The sequence below is a fragment of the Hypanus sabinus genome, chromosome 13 (assembly GCF_030144855.1).
Source record: "Hypanus sabinus isolate sHypSab1 chromosome 13, sHypSab1.hap1, whole genome shotgun sequence".
NCBI classification, from domain to species: Eukaryota; Metazoa; Chordata; class Chondrichthyes; order Myliobatiformes; family Dasyatidae; genus Hypanus; species Hypanus sabinus.
The window spans coordinates 43892010-43919811 of record NC_082718.1 but is presented as its reverse complement, the minus strand read 5'-3'; the positions used below and the strand labels follow the sequence as shown (position 1 = coordinate 43919811).

Below are 27802 nucleotides of genomic sequence, written 5' to 3'. Positions count from 1 at the left end.
TAAATTGAGAACAGATGTTCTCAGGGAAATGTGCGGAAAAAATGTGGCAAATGTTCAGGGGATATTTGCGTGGAGTTCTGCATAGGTACGTTCCAATGACACAGGGAAAGGATGATAGGGTACAGGAACTCCGGTGTACAAAGGCTGTTATATATCTAGTCAAGAGGAAAAGAAGAGCTTATGAAAAGGTCAAAAAACTAGGTAATGATAGAGATCTAGAAAATTATACAGCTATCAGGAAGGAGCTTAAGAAAGAAATTAGGAGAGCCAGAAGGGGCCATGAGAAGGCCTTGGTGGATAGGATTAACAAAAACCCCAAGGCATTCTACAAGTACATGAAGAGCAAGAGGATAAAATGTGTGAGATTAGGACCAATAAATTATGACACTGGAAAAGTGTGTATGGAACCGGAGGAGATTGCGGAAGTACTTAATGAGTACTTTGCTTCAGTATTCACTATGGAAAAGGATCTTGGCATTTGTAGGGATGACTTACAGTGGACTGAAAAGCTGGAGCATGTAGATATTAAGGAAGAGGCTGTGCTGGATCTTTTGGAAAGCATCAAGTTGGTAAGTCACCAGGACCAGACAAGATGTACCCCAGACTACTGTGGGAGGTGAGGGAGGAGATTGCTGAGCCTACGGCGATGATCTTTGCATCATCAATGGGATGGAAGAGGTTCCGGAGGATTGGAGGGTTACAGATGTTGTTCCATTATTCAAGAAAGGGAGTAGAGATAGCCCAGGAAATTATAGACCAGTGAGCCTTACTTCAGTGGTTGATAAGTTGATGGAGAAGATCCTGAGAGACAGGAGCCATGAACATTTGGAGAGGCATAATATGATTAGGAATAGTCAGCATGGCTTTGTGAAAGGCAAGTCTGATTGAATTTTTTGAGGTTGTAACTAAACACATTGATGAAGGAAGAGCAGTAGATGTAGTGTTTATGGATTTCAGTAAGGCATTATTGAGAAAGTAAGGAGACATGGAATCCAAGGGGACATTGCTTTGTGGATCCAGAACTGGCTTGCCCACAGAAGGAAAAGAGTGGTTGTATACAGGTCATATTCTGCATGGAGATTGGTGACCAGTGGTGTGCCTCAGGGATCTGTTCTAGGACCACTACTCTTCATGATTTTTATAAATGATCTGGATGAAGAAGTGGAATGATGGGTTAGTGAATTTGCAGGTGACACAAAGATTGGGGGTGTAGTGGATAGTGTGGAGGGCTGTCAGAGGTTACAGCTGGACATTGATAGGATGCAAAACTGGGCTGAGAAGTGGCAGATGGAGTTCAACCCAGATAAGTGTGAGGTGGTTCATTTTGGTAGGTCAAATATGACGGCAGAATATCATATTAATGGTAAGACTCTTGGCAGTGTGGAGGATCAGAGAGATCTTGGGGTCCAAGTCCACAGGACACTCAAAGCTGCTGCACAGGTTGACTCTGTGGTTAAGAAAGCATATGGTGCATTGGCCTTCATCAATCATGGATTGAGTTTAGGAGCCCAGAGGTAATGTTGCAGCTACATCAGACCCTGGTCAGACCCCACTTAGAGTACCGTGCTCAGTTCTGCTCACCTCACTACAGGAAGGATGTGGAAACCATAGGATGCAGGGGAGATTTACAAGGATGTTGCCTGGATTGGGGAGCATGCCTTATGAGAATAGGTTGAGTGAACTCAGCCTTTTCTCCTTGGAGCGGTGGAGGATGAGAGGTGACCTAATAGAGGTGTATAAGATGATGAGAGGCATTGATCATGTGGATAGTCAGAGGCTTTTTCCCAGAGCTGAAATGGCTAACATGAGAGGGCACAGTTTTAAGGTACTTGGAAGTAGGTACAGAGGAGATGCCAGGGGTAGATTTTTTTATGCAGAGAGTGGAATGGATTGCCGGTGACAGTGGTGGAGGCAGATACAATTGGGTCTTTTAAGAGACTCCTGGACAGGTACATGGAGCTCAGAAAAATAGAGGGCTATGGGTAACCCTAGGAAATTACTAAGATAAGGACATGTTCGGCACAGCTTTGTGGGCTGAAGGGCCTGTATTATGCTATAAGTTTTCTATGTTTCTATGTTAATCTGCAGATTGAATCAGTGGTGAGGAAGGCAAATACGATGTTAGCATTCATTTCAGGAGGTCTAGAATATAAAAGCAAGGATGCAATGTTGAAACTTTATAAAGCACTGGTGAGACCTCACTTGGAGTATTATGGGCAGTTTTGGACCCCTTATCCAAGAAAGGATGTGCTGACATTGGCAAGGGTTCAAAGGAGGTTCATGAAAATAATTCCAAGATTGAAAGACTTGTCATATGAGGAGCGGTTGATGGGTCTGAGACTCTACCCACTGGATTTCAGAAAAATGAGGGGTGATCGCATTGAAAATTATTGAATAATGAAAGGCCTCGACAAAGTGGATGTTTCCTATGGTGGGGGAGTCTTTCACCAGAGGAAACAGACTCCTAAATCAAGTGGAGATGAGGAATTTCCTTAGCCAGAAAGTAGTGAATCCGCGCAATTCTTTGCCACAAGCAGCTGTGGAGACCAAGTCTTTATGTATATTTAAGGTAGAGATTGATAATTCTTGAGTAGTCAATGCATGAAGGGTTACAGGGTGGAAGACAGGAGACTAGGCCTGAGAGGGAAAAGGGATCAGCCAATATGAAATAGCAGAGCAGACTCAAAGGGCCAAATGGCCTAATTCTGCTCCTATATCTTATGGTCTTCTGGTCATGGAGATAGGTCACCTGGACCAAACAGACTCAATAACTCAGGGTTCTGAAAAAGGTAGCTGAAAAAGATTCTGTTGGCATTAGCATTGATCTTCCATGATTCAGTATTGGTTCTGGAGGACTGGAAAATTGAAAATGTCACTCAACTCTTTTAGAATAGAGGGAGACAAAAAACAGGAAATTATAAGCCAGTTAGCTGACTTCAGTGGTTGGGGAAGATGTTGATGTCCATTATTATGGATGAGGTTTCAGGGTACTTGGAGATACAAGAAAAAACAGGCCAAAGTCAGTATCATTGCCTTAAGGGGAAATCTTGCCTCACTAATCTGTTGGAATTCTTTGAGGAAATAACAAACAGAATAGACAAAGAAGAATCGGTGGATGTTGTGTACTTGGATTTTCAGGACGCCTTTGGCAAGGTGACACACATGAAACTGCTAAACAAGATAAAAGCCCATGGTATTACAGGAAAGATGCTAGCATTATTAGAAGATTGGCTGGAAGCTAAGAGACAAAGCATGGGAATAAAGGGGGCCTTTTCTGTTTGGCTTCCAGTGACTAGCAGTCTTCTGCAGGAGTTGGTATTGGGACTGCTTCTTTTCACATTATATGTCAATTATTTAAATGACAGAACTGATGGTGTTGTGGCCGGGTTTGCATAAAATACAAAGATAAGTGGAGGGGCAGGTAGTGGTGAGGAAGTGGGGAGCTTGTGGAAGGGCTTAGACAGATCAGAAGAATGGGCAAATAAGTGGCTGATGGAGCATAGTGTAGGGAAGTGCTTGGTCGTGCACTTTGGTTGAAGGAATAGAAGTGTAGACTATTTTCTAAAAGGGAAGAAAATCCAAAAATCAAATCTGCAAAGAGACCTAGGAATCTTTGTGCAGGATTCCCTAAAGGTTAACTTGTGTCAGAGGGAAGGAAGGCAAATTCAGTGTTAGCATTCATTTCACAAGGACTAGAATACAAAATCAAGGATATAATGCTGAGGCTTGAAAAGCTTTGGTCAGGCTGCACTTGGAGTATTGTGAGCGGTTTTGGGCCCCTTAACTAAGAAAGGATGTGCTGGCATTGGAGAGGGTTGAGAGGAGATTCATGAGAATGATCCCAGGAATGGAAGCGTTAACATATCAGGAGCATTAGATGGCCCTAGGCCTGTACTCACTGGAGTTCAGAAGAAAGGGTGGAGGGGGGGATCTCATTGAAACCTGTTGATAGAGTGTATGTGCAGAGGAAGTTTCCTGTTGCGGGGGAGTCCGTAACCAGAGGGTTCAGTCTCAGAATGCAAGGAATATTTCCTTTTGCCAGAGGGTGATGTATCTGTGGAATTCATTGCCACAGACAGCTGTGGAGGCCGAGTCATTGGCTATATTTAAAACAGAAGTTGATAAGTTCTTGATTAGTAAGAGTGTCAAAGCTAATAGGAAGAAGGCAGGAAAGTGGTTTATGAGAGGGATAATAAATTAGCCATGATGGAACGGTGGAGCAGACTTAATGGTCCAAATGGCCTAATTCTGTACCTGTGTCTTCTGATCTTATGAGCAAAGCACTCACCCTCAGTAAAGTTGAAATGCAGATGCTCCAGTGATGGGATGAGGGAAATGTTACTGGGTTCTTCCTCTTCCTCTGTGTACAATGGACCTAGCCGGTTGTCCAAAGGAGATTTTGCAATTGGCATTTATTCAGCTGCCATAGATAAGTGCCAGCTGCAGGATCACATCTGGACAACCATTTTCTCTAAAGAAGAGACTTAAAGTTCAAATACCAGAGAGCAACCAATATCTTGTTTTCACTCCCAGCAACTCAACTCAATAAGCATAATACATCTGGCAGAAAAGAAATTCAGGCATGCTGCATTTCATGAATTGCACCAAAGTCAGTCATCTTCCCGAATGCCAAGGCAATTTATACATGCTCCTGTGCTTCAAGAGGAGAAAAGGAAATCTGGAGAAAGAACTATGTGAGGCATGAAGATTATGGAGCATTAGTTCTTGTTCTGCATTTCCTAAATACTGTTGAAATACATATTACTTTTGCATTTTGTTCTGAACAGTGAACAACTATTGAATGGTTCCCTAGTACAATAACAGCATCTTCCCCTCTGCCAACTAATTTCTGAATTGCACTGTACTGCTGCTGCAAAATTAACAAATTTCACAATCTATGCCAGTGATATTAAACCTTATTCTGATTCTTGACCTCAGAATCTACTTCATAATAATCTTCCACCTTATTTTTATCTGCACAGCACTTTCTCTGTAAATGTTACATTATTTTGCATTCTGTTATTATTTTACTATGTTCTACTCCAATGCACTGTGTAATGGTTTGATCTGTATGAACCGTACACAGGACAAGCTTTTCACAATACCTCAGTAAATGTGAGAACTGAAACCAATTCCAATTGTTTTCTGTGAATCAAACTGACTTACCTTACATTACCCCACAGCCTGCCGCTGTGACCCTGAGGGGTCAATCAGTCCCATTTGCAGGAAGTTTGGTGGTCAGTGCCAGTGTAAGCAGGGTGTGATCAGGCGATGCTGTGACTCCTGTGCACCAGGATTTTACGGATTTGGGGCCAATGGCTGTTCAGGTGAGTCACAGTCATGGCAGGTTAATGCAAACTGTGTATGATCAATAATTTTAAAAATATTTGGCACACCTGCTTATAGTTGTTTAAATCTGCTTAATGAAATTTAATCAGTGTTTGAAGTAGGATATTCATTATCATGTTTTAGCTTGTTTTATATTGGATTCAGTTCTGGTAAAAAAAATGGCTTGAATTTGCTTCACTGTTTTCAGGTTGCATGGGTTTCTTGAAGTGACAAAGATCAGCTCAAAGCGGAATTATTTTTGTCATTGTTGCCCTCATCTCACAATTATCAAAGCTGTCCATTTTTATTTCTTTTAAAGGGCTTCTGCAGCAAATTATGTGATTCTTGGAGTGTGGAACGAACACTGCTGCTTATCAGTTTATAAGATATTTTTCATCTGGCAATTTGTTATTTTTGCTTATGGATGCAACCCAAATGTTTTCTGTTTCTCTTTTATACAACGTACATTTGATTTGCTGCACTGCATTTTCTGTTAATTCTCTTTGTTTTTCACTTTTCATAGCTTTGTCCCTCTTATAGAACTTTATTTTAAAAATCCATGATGGCAGCCAGAGATGACTTAAAACTGGCCAGCCTTCATATAAATTTGACATTAGGGTAGCTGAAGTGTTGTGAGAAGGTAATAGTATCTGCATTTTTTACATTGGTTTGTGCAGTGTTTGTAATGCAATGTGGCTGAGATCCTCGGTGAATTCAGTCTGCTGGGTGGATCATTTGTCCATTCTTACTAACCTGGTAGTCCCAGTGTATTCCCCTACCAGACGCTGACCAGGTCTGACACCTACAGGAATGCTGAGGACCCTGATCCATTGCCCCCACCCCCACCCCCCTTGCGTCAGTAACACCTGCCTTGCAAGCATTGTGTTGTTTCTGAAGTTGGGTGTGACCTGAGCTTTCAGCAACAGGTCTAGCCACATTAAAGCCCCAGATGATCTAAAAAGGAAATTGTCTGTCAGTTTGTGAAGTTTGGTGGATTGACGTCAGAAGAACCAAGTGCTGAGAGTGCTTTGATAAAGGTGTGAGCTCCCTGACCTCTCTACTCTTTTTGCATTTCCTTTCCCAGCCTGTTACTGTGACCATCAGGGATCTGTCAATTCCATCTGTGATCAGGTCACTGGACAGTGCGGTTGCCGCAGGAATATTGTTAATCGTGCTTGTGACCGTTGCCGGCCTGGATATTATGGATTCCCAAACTGTCAGCCCTGTCAATGCAACGGCTATTCTGAGAGCTGTGATCCTTGGACAGGGGCCTGTCAGAACTGCAGGGCCTTCACCACTGGCCCTAACTGCGAGCGGTAGGAATGGCGGACATTTTAATCCTAACATTGTAAATATTTTGCACGCTATTGTTACTGATGTTCTAAATGCTTAACTAAGCAGTTGTGATGATAGTATTGTTGCAAGACTCATCTGTGGCTGCGCATGATCATTTTACAATCGCTGATTGTGAGTTGTTTTAATATAGTAATTAATATAATCATCATACTATGGAATAAACATAACCTAAATAGTATTTAAGATCAATAAGATTTCAAAATGTGAACACCATCTTGGACACAAATTTTCAGGTATCTTTGCATGTGCAGATTATCGGGTTGCTTTTCTGTCAAAAGGGACAGTAATGCTCCTGGCTGGACCAGCACAAATATGGTTATACTCAATGTTCATGTCCTGTCTATTGATAAATTATACTGTCAATGTTTTTGTTTCTCACCACAGCATCTGTAAAATGAGTCACTCAGGGTGGGTTCAACATATCCTGTGTCCATTTGGAATGGAGTCACACTGCTAATAATTACAACTTTGGAATGCTTCTGGTTTAAAATTGTGGAATTGTTCCTGCTTAGAAGGAAGCAATTAGGTCCATTCAGCCAGTGCCATCTTCAGATATCAATCCCATTCCTCTGATCTTTCAATAAAACCCCACATACTATTCTTTCTCAAATGGTGGCCCAATTCCTCTTTGCAATCTCAGACTAATTCTGCTTCCATCTCATCTAAAGTGCAGTGAACCATAAATTATCATTACTATCTGTATAAAGACATTCTTTCACATGTTGCTTGTATTTTTTGCCCAACATTTTAAATCAGCACCCTCAATCTTTGAATCATCTACAAATGGGAATAATGTCCCTCTATCCACCATACATAAAACAGTCTTGATCTTGTGCACCTCTATTAAACTTCTCAAACTCTTCTTTGACTTGGACAAAGCAACTGTCATTTTCCAGACTAACTTTTCAGCTGAAATTCCTCATTCATGTCAACCTGCACCTTCAGATCCTCCCCAAAGGGAGGTGAAAAGAAACGGTCATAATACCCTCATGGAAGTAATACCAATGTTTGTGCAAATTTAACATAACTTCTCAAAGATTAACCATTTAGGTTTAAGCTGTTCCTATTCCTCGTGAACAGGTTAAGGGAATCAGAATCAGTTTTATTATCACCAGCATGTGTTGTGAAATTTGTTAACTTAGCAGCAGCAGTTCAATGCGACTCGCTCAGTGATTCATGAACATCCTCTTCCCTCCGCCGTCCAATTCCTAAATGGATATTGACCTTGCATCGGGAATGACACCAACCATTCAGAATCTGCAAATGTTGTAATCATTTTCCTCTGAACTAGATGTCCATTTAGGAACTGGATGGCAGAACGGAAGAAGCTGCTCATGAATCACTCACTGAGTGTGTGCCTTCAATCTTCTGTGCTTCCTTCCTGATGGTAACAACGAGAAGAAGACATACTGTGGGTGATGGGGTCCTTAATAATGGATGTGGCCTTTCCGAGGCACTGCTCCTTGAAGATGTCTTGGATGCTATAGAGGCTAGTACCCAAGATGGAGCTGACTAATTTTACAAATTTCCGTAGCTTCTTACGGTCCTCTGCAGTAACCACCCCCTCCCCCCAAATACCAGACAGTGATGCAGCCTGTCAGATTGCTCTCCATAGTAAATCTGTAGAAGTTTTCAGTATTTTAGTTGACAAACTCCTAATGAAGTATGTTCATTTGCTTGCCTGCTTTATAGGTGCTTCGATATGTTGGGATCGGGTTAGCTACTCAAAAATCTCGACACCATGAACTTGAAGTTGCTCACTCTCTCCACTCTAATTCCTCTATGAGGGTTGGTTTGTGTTCCCTCATCTTGCCCTTCCTGAAGTCCACAATCGGCTCTTGCGTCTTATTGACATTGAAAGCAAAGTTATTTCTGCAACCCCACTCAACTAGCTGGTATGTCTCCCTCCTGTATGTCCTCTCATCTCCATAGAGGGAGTACAGAGAAGGTTCACCAGATTGATTCCTGGGATGGCAGGACTTTCATATGAAGAAAGACTGGATCGACTAGGCTTATACTCACTGGAATTTAGAAGATTGAGGGGGGATCTTATTGAAACGTATAAAATTCTAAAGGGATTGGATTGGCTAGATGCAGGAAGATTGTTTCCAATGTTGGGCAAGTCCAGAACGAGGGGTCACAGTTTAAGGATAAAGGGGAAGCCTTTTAGGACTGAGATGAGGAAAAACTTCTTCACACAGAGAGTGGTGAATCTGTGGAATTCTCTGCCACAGGAAACAGTTGAGGCTGGTTCATTGGCTATATTTGATATGGCCCTTGTGGCTAAAGGGACCAGGGGGTATGGAGGGAAAGCAGGTACAGGGTTCTGAGTTGGATGATCAGCCATGATCATACTGAATGGTGGTGCAGGCTCGAAGGGCCGAATGGCCTGCTCCTACTCCTATTTTCTATGTTTCTATGCTTCTATCTGAAATTCTATCAACAATGGTTGTATCACAAGCAAATTTACAGGTGGTATTTGAGCTATACCTAGCCACACAGTCATGGGGATAGAAGGAGTAGAGCAGCGGGCTAAGCACATACCCCTGGGGGGGGGGGGTGGGCACCAGTGTTGATCATCAGCAAGGAGGAGATATTATTCCAATCCACACAGATTGTGGTCTTCTGGTTAGGAAGTCGATGATCCATTTGCAGAGGGAGGTACAGAAGCCCAGAATCTGTAGCTTATCAATCAGGACTGTGGGAATGATGGTGTTAACCACTGACCTATAGTCAACAAACAGCATCCTGACATAGGTGTTTGTAAAGCCTTGTGAAGAGCCATTGAGATTGCGTCTGCCAGAGGCCTGCTATTGTGATAGGCAAATTGCAGTGGGTCTGGGTCCTTACCACTTAGAATTAGTTCATCTAATTGAATAGATAAGGATAATATTATATTATCATTATATATCTATCACATTGCTCAGTGAATGAATAACCATACTAGATATATTTAATACTCCAAACTGCCATCTTTAACATTTGTGATTGAAATATTATATTTGCATTTTGTAGATGCAGTGAAGGCTTCTATGGAAACCCTACTTTAAATGAACCTTGTCAGCCCTGTCGGTGCCCTGATATTCCTAACAGTGGACACTATTTTGCCCATTCCTGTTATGAAGACCCTCAGATTCAACAATGGATTTGTAACTGCCTTGAAGGCTTTGCAGGTATGTAGGCACTGGCTTCAAATGCCAACTTCCAGGTGATATAAGATTCACTTCCCTCTTTTGAATATGCTGATCCATTCTGGGTTCCACTTCTTATTGCTCACTAAAGCCCAGGTGGCATTCTACAAAGATAAATCTTGAAACAGCATGTAGCTCTTTGATCAGGGTTAACCTGGACCTCATATTTAAAGGTGCAGTTTTCAGTGCTGATCAGGTATTACTGACTAAGATCAGGTATCCTGGCTGATCTTTCCACCTTGAGGCATTGAAACCAATAGTGCAACTCCTACGAATACTTAGTATGATATCTACTTATTGGGACTGAGATTCCGGGCTAAATGGATTGGCAATTTCCTTCCATTTCTTCAATATTGCTTCCGTTATCAAATTCACTTGGTATGTATACTGTGAGCTCTGACAGTGTCCAAATGCTTTATTTAAAAAGTGGCTTCTTGAACCTACATTATTTCTGTCTGGCGAGTGAATGCATTGCTAGATAAAAGCAAAACTGCATTAATATGAAAAGTAAAGTTGAACCTTGAGCCCCATCCATATCCAGTTATCTAATAAACATTTACACTTGATGTGAGTATCTGTGGTTTCATTCATGGTATAGCTTTCCATACTTTATAAATTCGCTGCAATTGTGTCAGCAAAGTGGACTAGAAATATAGAGTAGTGCAGTTTATTTCAGCATTAATTAATAAAATCTTGACTTTCCCTGGAAGAAAATGCAATAATAACCATTTCTGGACATTTTTCATCATAGCAGAAATTCAACTAACAACATACATTTGCTCCCTAATGTGGGTAGGGACTAAGTGCTGTATTCCATTGCTTTTGGGCATGGGATGTTGAAAGCTGAGATGGAGTGGATGTGAAGAGGATGTTTCCTATGGAGGGGGAAATCTAGGACAAGAGGACACAGCCTCGGAATAGAGAGACATCCATTGGGAACAGAGATGAGGAGGAATTTCTTTACCCAGAGGGTAGTGAATCTGTGGAATTCGTTGCCACAGGCAGCTGTGGAGGCCAGGTCACTGCATGTATTTAAAGCAGAGGCTGAAAGATTGTTGATTAGTCAGAGCATAAAAGGTTACAGAGAGAAGGCAGAAGAATGAAGTTGAGAGGGATAATAATCAGACATAATGAAATGGAGCAGATTTGATGGGCTGAATGGCCTAATTCTGATCTTATGTTTTATGGTCTTATGGGAATTTAGCCTAAGTTGTCCCAGGACAACTCATTATTATCCACTCCTGCAACAGTGAGGTTCCTACTCTGAGCAGGGACCCCATTATGGTAATCCCAATACTTTTCTTCTATCCTTCAGGTCTTCTTTACCAACTGACCTATCTACTCTCCTGTCAATCACCCCTGACACCCAAATTCCAGGACTGCAATTCTTGACTCCCTTTCTGCCTGCCTATCGAAACTCCTGATTAAGAGCCAATCTCCAAATACCTTTCCCTGTCCCCAACAGCACACTGATGTTCAGCTAGCCAAAAGCCACCACCAGCAGTCCTCTTACCTCTCATGCCAGGCCTCAATCAATGTTAACATTGACATCCATTCCTTGAAACTTGATCGGCCTCCGTGGCCTGACCTTATCACCCACCAATCCGTTCCCGTACACCCCTGGTTCTTTCTTTCCCCTTGATCTCCTAATAAGCAGTTCAGTCTTGGTGTTCACCCTTGTGAAACAATGAATCTGTAATAGGCATCAGACACTACTGAGATTTTTTGCAGTTGCCCCACAACTGTCTTGATGAAGGGTCTTGGCCCGGAACATTGACTGTTTATTCCCCTTCATTGATTCTACCTGACCTGCTGAATCTCTCCAGTATTTTATATGTGTTGCTCTGGATTTCCAGCATCTGCAGAATTCCTTGTGTTTACAGTGGTTATCATGAAGTATACAGCCTTTTATGGCACTAGTTAATCTCGTGTCCTCTGTCCCGGTACAGCAACTTGAAAGCCTGCTCCATGAGTTTTTTGATTGTTGCAGTTGAGCCATTCATGAACTTAGTTTAAAATTGTTGCAAATGCTTCTCAAATCAATTCCCTAAAATTCTGAGCAAATAAGCAAAGTGCTGGAGGGACTCACAGGGCTGATGCAGGGTCTTGATCAGAAATGCTGACCATCCTTCTGTTTCTACAGACGCTGCCTGACCCGCTAAATTCCTCTTGTAGTTTGTTTTTTGCTCCAAATTTTAGCATCCACATTCTCTTGTTTCTCCCTAAAATTCTTTTCTTTTCTTTCTAAATCTTTTTATTAGTATTAGTAATATGGACAGAATACAAATGATATATTGATAAAGAAATTACCAACATACACATTCCATTACATATGAAAAAAAAACATACATAATAGTTACAATATAAATGAGTTTACCAAGACCTAAGCCATAAGATATACGTATGGACATAGTAAATCTAAATATTTCATAATGTATAATATAAAGAAAACAGAAAAGGAAAGAAAAAAACAAAAACAAAAATTTATAATACAAAACTAGCTAATCTAATAACTATAACTAATAAGTAATAAAAAAAGAAACAAAAAAAAGAGAAGGAAAAAAAGAAAGGGGGGCTGTTCATAATATCTCACAAAAATAAGTATTCATCAATGCCGTCACTTCCGGTCCTCTCAAAATACATAAGCTAAAAGCTGGGAAATCAAATGAACTTGGCATAGGGTCATATTACATCATATGAAAATGTTGAATAAATGGTCTCCATAACTTTTCAAATTTAATAGAAGTCTCAAAAGTACCACTTCTAATTTTTTCTAAATTTAAACATAACATAGTTTGAGAGAACCAATTAAATACAGTGGGAGGATCAATTTCTTTCCAATTCAACAATATAGATCTTCTAGCCATCAGAGTTAGAAATGCAATCATTCGATGGGCTGAAGAAGATAACGGCAGTGAGTCTAACATTGGTAAACCAAAAATTGCGGTAATAGGATGAGGTTGTAAATCAATATTCAAAACCGCAGAAATAATATCAAAAATATCTTTCCAATATTTCTCCAAAAATGAACACGACCAAAACATATGAGTTAAAGACGCAATTTCAGAATGACATCTATCACAATAGGACTTATATGAGAGTAAAAACGAGCTAATTTATCCTTGGACATATGGGCCCTATGTACGACCTTAAATTGTATTAGTGAATGTTTGGCACATAACGATGATGTATTAACTAATTGAAGAATTCTATCCCAATTCTCACTAGAAATACTAAAACTAAGCTCTCTTTCCCAATCCTTTTTAGTCTTATAAAGAGGCTCTGAACGTATCTTCATAATTATATTATAAAGTTTTGAAATAAGCCTTTTTTGAAAAGGGTCTAATTCAAATAAACTCTCCAAAGTATCTGAAGGCACAAAATTTGGAAACGTAGAGAGTACAGAACTTAAAAAATGTCTAGTCTGTAAATATCTAAAAAAATGAAATCTCGGCAAGTTATATTTGTTGGATAATTGCTCAAAAGACATGAAACAATTATCTAAAAATAAATCAGAAAATCTTAGTAATCCCTTAGTTTTCCAAGCCGAATAAGCTTGATCTATAATGGAAGGGTGAAAAAAACAATTAGATACAATAGGACTATTTAAAACGAATTGAGTCAACCCAAAAAATCTCCGAAATTGAAACCATATACGCAAAGTATGTTTAACTATCGGGTTGTCAATTCGTTTCGGCAATTTAGAAAGAGCAAAAGGGAGAGAAGTCCCTAAAATAGAACCCAAAGCATAAGCTGATACCGATTTAGTTTCTAAACTCACCCAACAAGGGCCAAAAGATCCACCCCCATCTTTCAATCAACATAACAAATATCTAATATTAACTGCCCAATAGTAAAATCTGAAATTAGGTAATGCTAACCCGCCTTCCTTTTTTGTCTTCTGTAAATATGTTTTACCTAACCTGGGATTTTTATTCTGCCATATATATGAAGAAATTTTAGAGTCAACATTAGTAAAAAAAGATTTCGGGATAAAAATTGGTATCGCTTGAAAAATATATAAAAACTTAGGTAAAATAACCATCTTAATAACATTAATCCTACCTATTAGGGATAAAGACAGAGGTGACCACTTCGTAAACAAACCTTTAATCTGATCAATTAAGGGTAAAAAATTAAATCTAAATAAATCTTTATGGTTTTTTGTGATTTTGATTCCTAAATAAGTAAAAAAGTCATTAACTAATTTAAAAGGTAAATTTCCATAAATTGGGACCTGTTTATTCAATGGAAACAATTCACTTTTATTAAGATTTAACCTATACCCAGAAAACTCACTAAATTGAGCCAATAATGATAAAACTGCTGGAATGGATTTCTCCGGGTTAGAAATGAATAGTAATAAATCATCTGCATACAAAGATAACTTATGAACATCTGTCCCACGATTAATACCCAAAATATCCTGTGATTGTCTGATGGCAATAGCCAAAGGTTCTAAGGCAATGTTAAATAGTAATGGACTAAGAGGACATCCCTGTCTAGTGCCCCGAAACAGGCGAAAAAAGGGAGATCTTTGATTATTGGTAAACACTGAGGCTACTGGAGTATGATAAATCAATTTAATCCATGATATAAATATCGGACTAAAATTAAACTTCTCCAACACATTAAATAAGTAAGGCCATTCAACTCTGTCAAATGCTTTCTCCGCATCTAATGAAATCACGCATTCTGAAGTATCATGTGAGGGAGTATAAACAATATTCAACAATCTCCTAATGTTAAAAAAAGAATAACGATTTTTAATAAAGCCAGTTTGATCATCTGAAATAATTTTGGGTAATACCTTCTCCAATCTAGATGCCAGTAACTTGGAAAAAATCTTGGAGTCTACATTCAATAAAGATATAGGTCTATAAGAAGCACAGTTAGTAGGGTCTTTATCTTTCTTCAATATTAAAGAAATGGAAGCTCTATAAAAAGATTGTGGCAAATTCCCTAATCTAATGGCTTCCTCAAAAACCTTACCTAACCAAGGGGAAAGAGTAGCGGAAAAAAATTTAAAAAATTCAACTGTATAACCATCTGGACCTGGTGCTTTCCCAGAATTAATTGAGGAAATAGCCCCTTTAATTTCTACATCCGTAATAGGAGTATCCAATATCAAAAGATCATCAGATGATAACCTTGGAAAATTTAATTTTCCAAGAAAATCAGACATGGTATTATAATCTTGAGGAAATTCAGATTGATACAGGGAGGTATAGAAATCTTGAAATGCCTTATTTATCTCATCATGATTAACTGTCAGATTCCCATTCTGCTGACCAATCTTAGTGATTTGACGTTTAACCAAAGCATTCTTCAATTGACTAGCTAACAGTTTACCAGATTTATCACTATGTATATAAAAATCAGATTTAATTTTCATTAATTGATTTTCAATCGAGGATGTAAGTAATAAACTATGTTCCATTTGAAGTTCAACCCTTTGTTTGTAAAGCTCCTTACTAGGAGCAATCGAATATTTCTTATCAATCTCTTTAATTTTATCAACCAATAAAAGAGTTTCCATCTTGATACGTTTCCTCAAACCAACAGAATAAGAAATAATCTGTCCACGTATATAAGCTTTAAAAGTGTCCCAAAGTGTTCCGCAGGAAATACCATCTGTAGAATTAGTTGAGAAGAAGAAGTCGATCTGCTCCTCCATAAATTTTATAAACTCAGAGTCTTGCAACAAGGTAGAGTCAAATCACCATTGTCTAGCATTAGAAGCTGTATCCGTAAATTTCATAGAAAGTAATAACGGAGCATGATCAGAGATAGCTATAATATCATAGTTACAACCGATTACCAATGGAATAAAACAAGAGTCTACAAAAAATAATCAATTCTTGAATAAGAGTGATAAACATGTGAGAAAAAAGAAAACTCTTTGTCATTAGGATACCGGAATCTCCAAATATCAAAAACTCCATTGTCAGTCAAAAAAGAGTTAATACAAGTGGCCGACTTATTAGGTAAAGTCTGAATAGATAAAGATTTATCCATCAGAGGATTTAAACAACAATTAAAGTCACCACCCATTATTAACTTAAATTCATTTAGATTGGGTAAAAAAGTAAATAAAGACTTAAAAGAGTCAGGACAATCCACATTTGGAGCATAAACATTAACCAAAGCAACCTTTTTATTACAAAGTAAACCCGTAATTAACAAAAATCTGCCATTCGGATCCGAAAAAATATCATGTTGAACAAATGAAATAGAGGAGTCAATAAAAATTGAAACTCCTTTTACTTTAGCATTCGAATTTGCGTGATACTGTTGACCCCGCCAAAATCTAAAAAAACGAAATTTGTCCTCCCTCCTCACATGAGTTTCTTGTACAAAAATGATATGAGCATTAAGTCTTTAGAATACTTTGAAAATCTTCTTTCGTTTAATTGGATGATTTAAACCATTAGTATTCCAAGACACAAAATTAATGGTCTGAGCCATCCTAAAATTCTAAAGTTCTGATTTCATTTCTGCTAATTTGAAAGTTGCTGCCAAATTTCATCGGAGGACCTCTGAGATTCAGTGAACTGGATAACAGCAGAAGGGGAAGAAAGAGGAAAGAGTGAATTTTCCTTTTGTTGCTCAGTAATTACACAACCAACAAATGTGAATTAAGTATCAAAGAGTGGATGGGAAGCAGAAAACAGATATTTAATCTCTGTGTGGTGGTCTTACTGAAAACCAGGAGAAGCTGAGTTGCAGATGGATTATCACTCTTTAAGTAATGAGGCAAATGGGACTAAGACACAAGTTGCTGCAATGTGTTTCCCAGTCCCTCACCAGAAAGCGTTTCATCAGTGGCCCAAAGTGTGGCACGTGGCCAAGTGGTTAAGGCGTTGGACTAGTGATCTGAAGGTCGTGTGTTCGAGCCCCAGCCGAGGCAACCTGTTGTGTCCTTGAGCAGGGTACTGAACCACACATTGCTCCAGTCCACCCAGCTGAAAATGGGTACCGGCAAAATGCTGGGGGTGAACCTCGCAATAGACATGCGTCCTATCCGGGGGAGGGAAATCTCGTACTCTCAGTTGCTTCACGCCATGGTAACCAACATAAGTACTGGCCTCATGAGCCTATAAGGCTCGGGACAGACTTTAACCTTAACTAACAATGGCCCAAACAAACTGATATGACTTTGAATTTATAGTGAATGTATTCAAAATTCAGAATCAACGCTGTTAGACAATTGAAAGTTTTAAGTACATTTATTATCAAAGTATCTATACATCATACAACCTTGAGATTCGTCTTCTTACCGGCAGCCACTAAACAAAGAAGCCCAAAAGAATCCATAAAAAAAAGACTGACAGTGTGCAGAGAGGGGGAAAAACAACAGATGTTAAAATCTTAAGAAAAAAGAAATATTCCCAAATAATAAATGCTGGAAAAACTCAGTGGGTCGAGCAGCATCTGTGGAGACAGAGGGATGGTAGGGATGGTCAATGTTTTGCCTCAAGACTCTGTATTAGGACTGAGACTGTACAGCAAGATAGTCAACGTATGGAAGTGAAAGGGAGGGTTGTAACAGAGGCTGGCAGTGGTGGGAAATGATGAGCAAATGGAGTGAAGTGGGGTAGGGGAGGGTGGATTACTTTGTCTCATTTGTCAGAGACTGGTAACTTGTAGCTAACTTCTTAATTTTTACAAGAACAATAAATAAGTAGCATTTCTATTTGTTGAAACAATGTGTTTAGTTTCTGAGTCTTGTGACCCATACAAATCTCATCACTAATGTCTCATCACTAATGATTAATGTCACTACATTTGACTCCCTAGATCAGGGGGTCCACAGCCCCCTTGGTTAATGGTGGGGGTCCATGACATAAGAAAAGGTTGTGTACCCCTGCCCTAAACTTAGATGTTGCAATGAGATGGTGTTCAATATTTGTTTTTGTATTTTTGTTCAGGAATTCACTGTGATAGATGTTCCCCTGGCTTCTACGGAGATCGCTGTCTGCCTTGTAGCTGCAATGATAACATAGACAGAAGAGATACAGAGGCTTGTGACCAGTGGACTGGCGAGTGTCTGAAATGCCTGTACGATACCTATGGAGAAAACTGCCAGCTGTGCAGGCCCGGATATTATGGGTCAGCAGTGAACAAGGATTGTAGAGGTATGATTTTCAGCAGATTAATCACATTAGCGAGATCGTCCCTGTTGTAGTCTAATACCTTCTACAGCAAAAACTTCAGGGTAGAATTTCATTAGTACTGTGGGAGCCGAGAGTACATTTAACAGGTTGCTGTGCGACCAACAACAAACAATCACTGAAGCTTGCTCAGTGAGAGAATATGTTCTAACATGCAGAAATGTATCATCTCCACACTGTGCAGGACAGAAATTAGCACTTTTGATTTTAACATGTTAAAGTGCCTTCAACTGACCTTGCAGTGCATTGCGTACAAAGCTAGACAGGGGGTTAAACTCCTCTCAAAAATAACCTGAGCTGCAAGTTTTCTTCAGGGTCTGTAATAAGAAAACTTTGTGAAACTGCAAAAATTTAAGTAAACCACATACTAGATTCAATACAGAATCAATGCATGGCTGAATGTAATAATATTGATTATTCTCACCATCAATATTAAACAAGGTTTCGACGTTCAGATTCAATGTTCCATAGCTATGCCATAGACTAGAGTGAACATGTGGTGAAACTGTAGTTTAATAGCCATGAATGATAAATATATTTACTTCAAAGTACATCTTTTAAATGTTTAGTAATATTACAAAAGCTTTAGACCCATAGGCATTGCTGTTTCAAAGGCAAATAAAGAACAAAGAAGAGTATAGCACAAAAACAGTCCATTCAGCCCACAATGTTGTGCTGAATCAGCTAAACAGCAAATCAAAAATGCCCAAACTCTAATTCCCTCCTACCGACATTTCGTCTAAATCCCTCCGTCTTCCATACATCCACGTGCCTATCCAAACATCTCTTAAAAGCTGCTTATGTATTTGCCTCCACCACCATACCACACAATGTATTCCAAGCATCCACAACTCTCTGAATAAAAAACTTACCCCTCGCATTCCCCTTGAACCTATCCCCTCTCACCTTCAATACTTGCCCTCTGGTATTAGACCTTTCAACCCTGGGAAACAGATAGTCCCCATCTACTCTGTCTATGCTTCTCATAATCTTGTAAACCTCTATCAGATCTCCCCCCAGCCTTCAGCACTCCAGAGAAAACAACCCAAGTTTATCCAGCCTCTCATGATACCACATGCCCTTTAAACCAGGCAGCATCCTGGTAAACCTCTTTTGCACCCTCTCCAAAGCCCTTCCTATAGTGGGGCGACCAGAACTGTATGCAATAATCCATATGTGGCCTAACCAGAGTTTTATGAAGCTGTAGCATAACTTCCTGACTTTTGAAGTCAGTGCCTCGACTAATAAAAGCAAGCATTCCATGAGCCTTCTTAACCGCCTTTTCAATAGGCTTTCGCAATCTCAATGGCTCTTCATATGGCCTTAGATCACCTGGACAATACAAACACCTAGGTCAGTATGTTGTTCATTGACTGCAGCTCAGCATTTAACACCATCATTTCCACAGTCCTGATTAATAATCTACAGAACCTGAGCCTCTGAACCTCCCTCTGCAATTGGATCATCGACTTCCGAACCAGAAGACCACAACCTGTGCGGATTGGTAATAATATCTCCTCCTTGCTAACGATCCACACCGGCACACCTCAGGCATGTGTGCTTAGCCCAGTGTTCTACTGTCTCTATACCCACAATTGTGTGGTGAGGCATAGCTCAAATGCCATCTATAAATTTGCCGATTATACAATCATTGTTGGTAAAATTGCAGATGGGCACGAGAGGCGTACAGGAGCGAGATATACCAGCTAGTTCAGTGGTGTCATAGCAACAACCTTGCACTCAGAGTCAGTAAGACTAAAGAGATGATTGTGGAATGGTTAAACGAGGGAACACGAACCAATCCTCATAGAGGAATCAGAAGTGGAGATAGTGAGCAATTTCAAGTTCCTGGGTGTCAGGTTCCCTGAGGATTTAACCTGGCCCCAACATATTAATGCAGCTATAAAGAAGGCAAGGGAGCAGCTATAGTTCATTAGAAGTTTGAGGAGATTTGGTTCGTCACCCAAAATACTCAAAAACTTCTACAGGTGCACTGTGGAGTGCATACTGACAGGCTGTAATACTGTCTGGGATGGGGCAGGGAGGGGCAGGCTACCACACAAGATCAACAGAAGATACAGGAAGTTATAAAATTAGACAGCTCCATCTTGGATGCCAGCCTTAATGGTATCCAAGACATCTTCAAGGAGTGATGCCTCAGAAAGGTAGCATCTAGTATTACACAAACATGAGGGAATCTGCAGATGCTGGAAATTCAAGCAACACACACAAAATGCTGGTGGAATGCAGCAGGCCAGGCAGCATCTACAGGAAGAAGTACAGTTGATGTCTCGGCCAGGCAGTATCTACAGGAAGAAGTACAGTCGATGTCTCAGCCAGGCAGCATCTACAGGAAGAAGTACAGTCGATGTCTCGGCCAGGCAGCATCTACAGGAAGAATTACAGTCGATGTCTCGGCCAGGCAGCATCTACAGGAAGAAGTACAGTCGATGTCTCGGCCAGGCAGCATCTACAGGAAGAAGTACAGTCGATGTCTCGGCCAGGCAGCATCTACAGGAAGAAGTACAGTCGATGTCTCGGCCAGGCAGCATCTACAGGAAGAAGTACAGTCAATGTCTCGGCCAGGCAGTAACTACAGGAAGAAGGACAGCCAACATCTCTGCAGCAGGCATCATATTGAGACACTCTTGTAAGAAAAGGCCTCCTGACCCAATATTACATGACATTTTTATATGCTAAAGGTCAAAAGTAGCAGCAGGACAATTCCGTAATTACAATGTATCTACAATGCTTCCTTTGAATTACACAGAGTTTTCACAGACCTCCTTCTTCGCACCCACACTCCAGATACCCAAACTAAATGTTAATCTCCACTGACTAGGCCACATTCATGCATATGCAAGCATCTGAGGTCTATTTGTTCAGGACTGCATTTTAAATTCAACCTGCAATCCACATTCAAATCTGAAGATTTGTTGCTGGTGAAATTAATATTTGCTATATACCCAGACCCCAGAATACAGCCAAACAGTCCGTGTGTGCTTTCTCTATGTCTAAATGAGTTTTTCCCATTATCCTTTCAACTTGGTACTTAGCACACACTGCTCTCATTCCTGTTGCTTCAGCTCTGGTTTTGCTTGGGCGTTGTGAAGACACTTTTGATGTGTCACTTTCTGACCTGGCTTCCAAGGCTTGGCAATCAACATTGCTGAGGTCAGAGGCTGACACTGTAGTGTACGGTGTTCAGACATGTCTCTAGTCTGTGGCAGTGCGTTTAAAGATGAATGATCTTTTCACTCTACTGCCCTTGTACAAAACTAGGCAGGGAAATAAATGCCTTCTCAAAAATCACCTAAGCTGGAAGCTTTCTCCAAGCTTTTTTATGAGAAAACTTTGTGAAACTGCAGAAAATTAAGAATTAGATTCATGTGTATTAGATTCAATTACAGAATCATCGTACGCCTGAGTGTTCAAATATTATTGATTATTCTCACGATCAGAATTAAATAAGGTAAACCACACATGCAACATTCTATAGCTATGCCATGGTCTATCAGACTCAGAATCAGAATCAGGTTTAATATCACCAGCATGTGTTGTGAAATTTGTTAATGTAGCAACAGTACAATGCAATAGATAATAGAGAATTGATTAATTAATTATATATATATATATATATATATATATATATATATATATATATATAACAAATATAGTATGTATATATATTAAATAGATTAAAAATTGTAAAACAGAAGAATATATTTTTTTAAAGTGAGATAGTGTTCATGGCTACTTCACCTTCTTTATAGCTGCATCGATCTGTGGGACCAGGTTAAATCCTCAGAGATCCTGACACCCAGGAACTAGAAATTGCTCACTCTCTCCATTTCTGGTCCCTCCAAAGACCGGTTCGTGTTCCCCAGTCTTACCCTTCCTGAAGGCCACAGTCAGTTCTTTTGTCTTACTGACATTGAGTGCAAGGTTGTTGCTGAGACACCACTCAACTCCTGTACACCCTTTCATCTCCTTCTGAGATTTTACCAGCAGTGGTTGTATCATCAGCAAATTCATAGATGGTGTTTGAGCTATCTAGCCACACACTAGAGTGAACTTGTGGCACAATGACAGCATGGTAGCAATGAAAGATAAACATAATACTTCCTTCAAAGTACATCCTCTAAATATTTATCAATATTAAGAAAGCTTAAGACTCACAGATATTGCTGTTTCAAGGACAAATAAAGAGTGGATGGGGATGGATGTTTTTTACTGTGTGTGCTCCAAGTTGTGCAGGGAATGATGTTAAAAACCACTTACAAATAGGAAGTGACATTTGCACAAAACAAACTGCATAGAAACCAAACAGTGCCTCTAGAGGCAGAACATACCTAGTCATAAAGTTATCAATCTGTCACAGGTATTGCCCAAATTTCTTGTTCAATCCCTGTACCTTTACCCAACTATTAAGCCTATTGCAATATTCTCCTGGTAAACCATTTTGGGAGGGTTCACAGCAGAATTTTATCTCATGTAATAAACTATGTGTGAGTCAAAAGCAATGCAGTCAGGATTTAGAGATTCAGACACAGATAATGCCAGTAATATTCAACAGGTCACGTGGACAAAGAAACAGCATTACATCTTTGTTCAATGGACTTCCATGTGTAATGTGCTTGTGCAATGCCCTGGTTCACATCTTTACTGCTATGCTGTAGATATTTCATTTAGCAGTTCTGTAAGAGCAGTCTGTTCTGCTTTCGGCCTGTTTTGTTTATTGTTGAGATAAGGGATGGAGGAATGTGTGCCATCCGACTAGGATGGTGGAACTCGGGGTAGGTATTTATGGTGAGGGACACTAAGGTTGGTCTTGGAGCTTTTGTTTGGTGGAGACGAAGAGAGAAGACACTGGGAAGAACTGGTCATAGAACACAACCAGGTGGGAGACCCATTTGTTTGAGATGGATCGCAAGTGACATCCGGAACATGGTGTGTGCTTTCACTCAGACCGAGGACCCAGCGCGTGAGTGACAGAGATGTTCAAGATGAGCTCCAATTTGTGCACATTTGACTGTTTAATTATAATGGGCCCTTTTTTTTTTTTCGTTCTTTATCTTTACTAACCCTTTAGTTAAGTTAGTTTCATAAATATAATTCCTTCAGTCGTATGCAGTGTGCTGTCTGTTTTTTCTTGGCACTGAGTCGCAACAGGGCAGCAAATTCCACAGACTGAGGTTTAGGGTGGGAGAGCCCTGTCAATCGCATGGGCTTGGCAGGACCGGAGAGTACCTTCCCTAGACTTACGCAGCAAAGAAACCAACAGGGTTTCACTTGATTCTCAGTTGCAGCATCTGAAGTTAAATTATCTATCCATGTGTCTTGTGGCATCAACCTGCCGGACTAGCGTGAGACCTCAGTAGCAAGGTGGTTAGCACAAAGCTTTACAGGACAGGTGACGCTGGTTCAATTCCCACCACTGCCTGTAAGCAGTTTGTATGTTCTCTCCGTGACCGCATGGGTTTCCTGCGGGTGCCCCCGTTACATACTTAATGAAAATCAAGAACTGTAAATTTCACAAATTGGTGAACTATTAAGGTGAACTAAATTGGTTAATTATTAACATGGTCAACTCTTCTGCTACATCAACTACTTGCGCTTTTTACAGCACTCTATCATGCAACCGCAGGAGATGTAAAACCTGCCTTTTCAACTCTTCCATCCCAACATCTATAAGCAATGATTCACTCACACTTCTTCCAGTCTAGTGTACTGTGTTCTGTTTGCGCAAGGTAGTTGATACATTGGGGAGGCTAAGCACACTGTGCGATGGCTTTGCAGAGTACCAGTGTCCAGACCATCAGGATGACCCTGCTTCTTGCCTCTTTAATTTCCGTCCCATCTATGGCAGTTATAATGAGGCCAAATACCAGTTGGAGGAACAGCATCTTATCATCTGTCTGGACATGCTGCAGTGATCTGTACTCAATTATCAAATTCTACATTTTTTAAGCTTTCTCTACCTGAACAAGAATTGGCTTGTCTGTCTGTGATGCTAATTCATTTGTTCCCTCTCTCCAATAGCATAGTTTGTGCCACAGCTCTGCATTTTGCATCTTTTATGTTCATTTGTTTGTGTTCTCTTTCCAGCTACCCTCAATTCATAGATTTTATGCCCTTTTATTCAGATTCTCTCTCTCCTTCCCTGACTATCCCCATTAACCAAAAGGCAAGACAATCTTGGCCTCATCTTATCCCCTGGGTAAATCTGGCCTCATCATCTCATACCTGGCTCCTTTCTCCTACCCATTTCTTCCACACACCCCCCCCCCCCCACCGCAACTTAAAGCCAATGTTTTTCCTCTCTCTCTCTTTCCCTGTATTAATAATGGGTCTACAATCCAAGGTTGCCTCTGCTTCTTTCTCCACACTTACTGCCCAAACTGTTAATGCTTTTATACCTGCTGACAGAATGGAAAATAAAGCTGTTACATGTCAAAATTATCACAAAGTGCATCATGTATTTCCAACACCAGGTCGTGTGATATACAGTCGGCCCTCTGTATCCATGGGTTCTGCATCCGCAAATTCAACCAACCGCGGATCGAAAACATTCAAAAAGAACTCCAGAAAGTTCCAAGAAATAAAACTTGAATTTGCCGTGCGCCGAGCACTACGCTGAATCCACGCGAATGAAGTGATGTGTAGGCAAACCCTGCTGTAGTCTCCCGCCGTTTCACAGATCCTCAATCTCTCTCCAGCACTCGTTGTTTGAGCATTGTTCACCTCATGTCTCGTTCATTCGCTACTTGTGTTGTGAGCGAGAGGAAGGAACTTAAGGCTAGTAAGGGATGGCTGGCTAGCTATGTAAAGCGCTACAACCTCAAAAACTTAAAGATCATGGGAGAATCAGCATTGGCTGATGCCGAGGCAGCATCAGCGTTCCCAGAAGAGCAATGATGGTTGCGTCTGTACTGAATATGTACAGACTTCTTTTTCTTGTCATTATTCCCTAAACAATACAGTATAACAACTATTTACATAGCATTTGCATTGTATTAGGTATTATAAGTAATCTAGAGATTATTTAAAGTACACGGAGGTGTGTAGGTTATATGCGTATACTATGCCATTTTATATAAGGGACTTGAGCATCCGTGGAGTTTGGTATCCGTGGGGCATCCTGAAACCAATCCTCCACGGATACCGAGGGACGACTGGTAATTAGCCTGGGAATTAGCAAAGGCCATTTAAAAAAGGTAAGATATTACTGTGATTTTGGATAATGATACTAACTAGTCTGGAATAATATTATCACTTCAGTTCATTGCATGAGGCACTGAAAAACAGGTAAAAGTAATTCAGGATGTGAAGTCTACTATCTGAACCATATAAAGACTCAGGAAACATTTGCTCCATTGATGCTGCCCTCACCTACATCTCCTCCTTTTCCCAAACATATGCACTCACCCCATCTTTCCACTGCCTTAACAGTGATAGAGTTCCTCTTGTCCTTACCTACCACCCCATGAGCCTCCGCATCCAAAACATCATTCTCCACCATTTCCACCATCTCCAAAGGGATCCTACGACCAAACACACCTTTATTCCCCTCGCCCACTCTGCACTTTTCACAAGGATCACTCCTTCATGATTCCCTTGTCTATTCATCCCTTCCCACTAATCTGTCTCCCAGCACTTATCCCTGCAAGTGGCCAGATTGCTACACCTGCCCATTCACCTCCTCCCTCACCTTCATTCAGGGTCCTGAACAGTCCTTCCAGGTGAGGCACCTGTGAATCTGCTGGGGTTGTTTATTGCATCTAGTGTTCCTGATGCGGCCTCCTCTACATTGGTGATACCTGTGGTAAACTGGGGGACCGCTTTGTCGAGCACCTCTACTCCATCTGCAAAAGGGGCCCAACATTTCAATTCCAATTCCCTTTCCCATTCTATCATGTCACTCCGTGGACTCCTCTTGTGTGACAGTGAGGTTACGCTAGGATGGAGGGGCGACACCTTATATACCTTAGACTGGGTAGACTCCAACCTGATGGTATGAATATCCTTTCTTACTTCTGATAAAAATAAAAAAATCCCTGCCTCCCTCTCTTCTTCTATTTCCCACTCTGGCCTCTCACCTGCATATCACCTTCCCCTGTATCCCCTCCTCTTCCTCTTTCTCCTATAGTCCACTCTCCTTTCCTATCAGATTTCTTACTCTCCAGCCCTTTACCCTTTCTACCCACCTGGCTTTACCTATCACCATCTAGCTATCCTCTTTCCCATCCCCCAACCTTTTTATTCTGGCATCTTCCCCTCCCTTTCCAGTCCTGAAGAAGGGTCCAGGCTGAAACACTGACTGTCTAGTCATTTCCATGATGCTACCTGACCTGCTGTGATCCCCAGCATTATGTGTCTATTGCTTTGGATTCCCAGAATCTGCCGAATTTCTTTTGTTGATGTTGGAGATATTTTCTTTCTGCACAAATGCAAGTCATTGCACACCCTTTCGTTCTAACACATTGTTTAAAATATTTTTCAGAGTGTTCTTGCAATGGCATTGGAGTTGACAGAAGTCACTGCCTTCCCGGTGGTTTATGTACGTGTGACCAAGAGACCGGTCACTGCCCATGCTTGCCTTCTGTGGTAGGAAGAGACTGCGAGGAATGTGCTCCAGGTTTCTGGAACCTGACCAGTGGAAGAGGGTGTGAACCTTGTCACTGCGACCCGCAGAATTCTGCCAGCTCTCAGTGTGATGAGGCAAGATGGAAAGTAGCATTCTTAATCAAAGATAGAGTTTGAATTAATGTCCAATATTTAATAATGTTGACTAATCACAAACATAGCAATTAATGATGGAAATGGACTGAGCATGATCATCCAAACCAACAGAGGGAATTATTGCTATTTATGAGCACTAGAATAATTTATCCAGTTCAGTAGCACATCAGCTGGAATACTCATTTACACAGTAATTCAAAATCCTGGGCTTTACATTCCATTCTGAAGTCGTTTTTATTGCACTCTTTCAGCTTACTGGACAATGCCAGTGCAAAGGTGGCTACGGGGGGAGGACATGTTCTGAATGTCAGGATAATTATTTTGGCAATCCAAAGATCCAGTGTAACCGTGAGTATCTAATTACATTACAATACTCATTCACAGGAAGCTCTAACTGCTCAGCAATGCAGAGCATTTTTTGGAACAAGCAAGAATATATAAAAGGAAATGTTGAAATAATTTTCAAGCCAGCAGCACACTTTCAGGATCTATTTCTGCATGGCAAGTATAGGCACTAGTTCACGTTTGAAACATAAAGATTGGAGTAACTCACAGTTCAGAGTGTCTGCCAGTGACACTGAATGATTGACGCATATTGTGTAATTTCTACAGGTTCCCACAGTTGCACTAAAAAGTGCTGAAAATCCAGATTATTAAGTCACAAAAATAGAATAGATTAGATTACTGCCTGTTATGTCCCTGGCGTTTAAGACAGCAATGAAGGTCCTCCATCTCCGGCAGTGCTTGGGAGTTCCTTCATTGTGCCAGTAGCTTTCTCTCGGTTTTCACTACTGTTAGTCATGCAAGTGAAGCCTCAGGAATACCGTCACAGTCAGATGTAGAAGGAGTCTTCATTGCTCTTTCCATAATAGTTTTGTTTGACCAGACGGGGTTCTTAGCCTTGGGCTGAACCCCTGAATCTGGAGGGTTGGTGGACCACTCTTAGTCTGTCCTCTACCCTTTGACCTGTGTAGCATCGATGACCCAACCAAGAGCCAAAGCATAAACCCC

At 40.5% G+C, this 27802-nt stretch overlaps 1 protein-coding gene and 1 long non-coding RNA gene across 2 annotated transcripts in view; one reads left to right on the top strand and one right to left on the bottom strand.

The window, feature by feature from the left end:
* LOC132403815 (uncharacterized) overlaps positions 1-27802 on the bottom strand; it is a 152809-nt gene that overhangs the window by 44781 nt on the left and 80226 nt on the right. The window lies entirely within an intron of this gene.
* LOC132403813 (laminin subunit beta-4-like) overlaps positions 1-27802 on the top strand; it is a 147256-nt gene that overhangs the window by 85278 nt on the left and 34176 nt on the right. The window contains exons 19-24 of the mRNA XM_059987531.1: positions 5184-5327; positions 6413-6644; positions 9700-9857; positions 17807-18013; positions 26553-26770; positions 27043-27139. Of these exons, the coding sequence (XP_059843514.1) occupies positions 5184-5327; positions 6413-6644; positions 9700-9857; positions 17807-18013; positions 26553-26770; positions 27043-27139 (1056 nt within the window). The remainder of the gene's footprint in view (positions 1-5183; positions 5328-6412; positions 6645-9699; positions 9858-17806; positions 18014-26552; positions 26771-27042; positions 27140-27802) is intronic.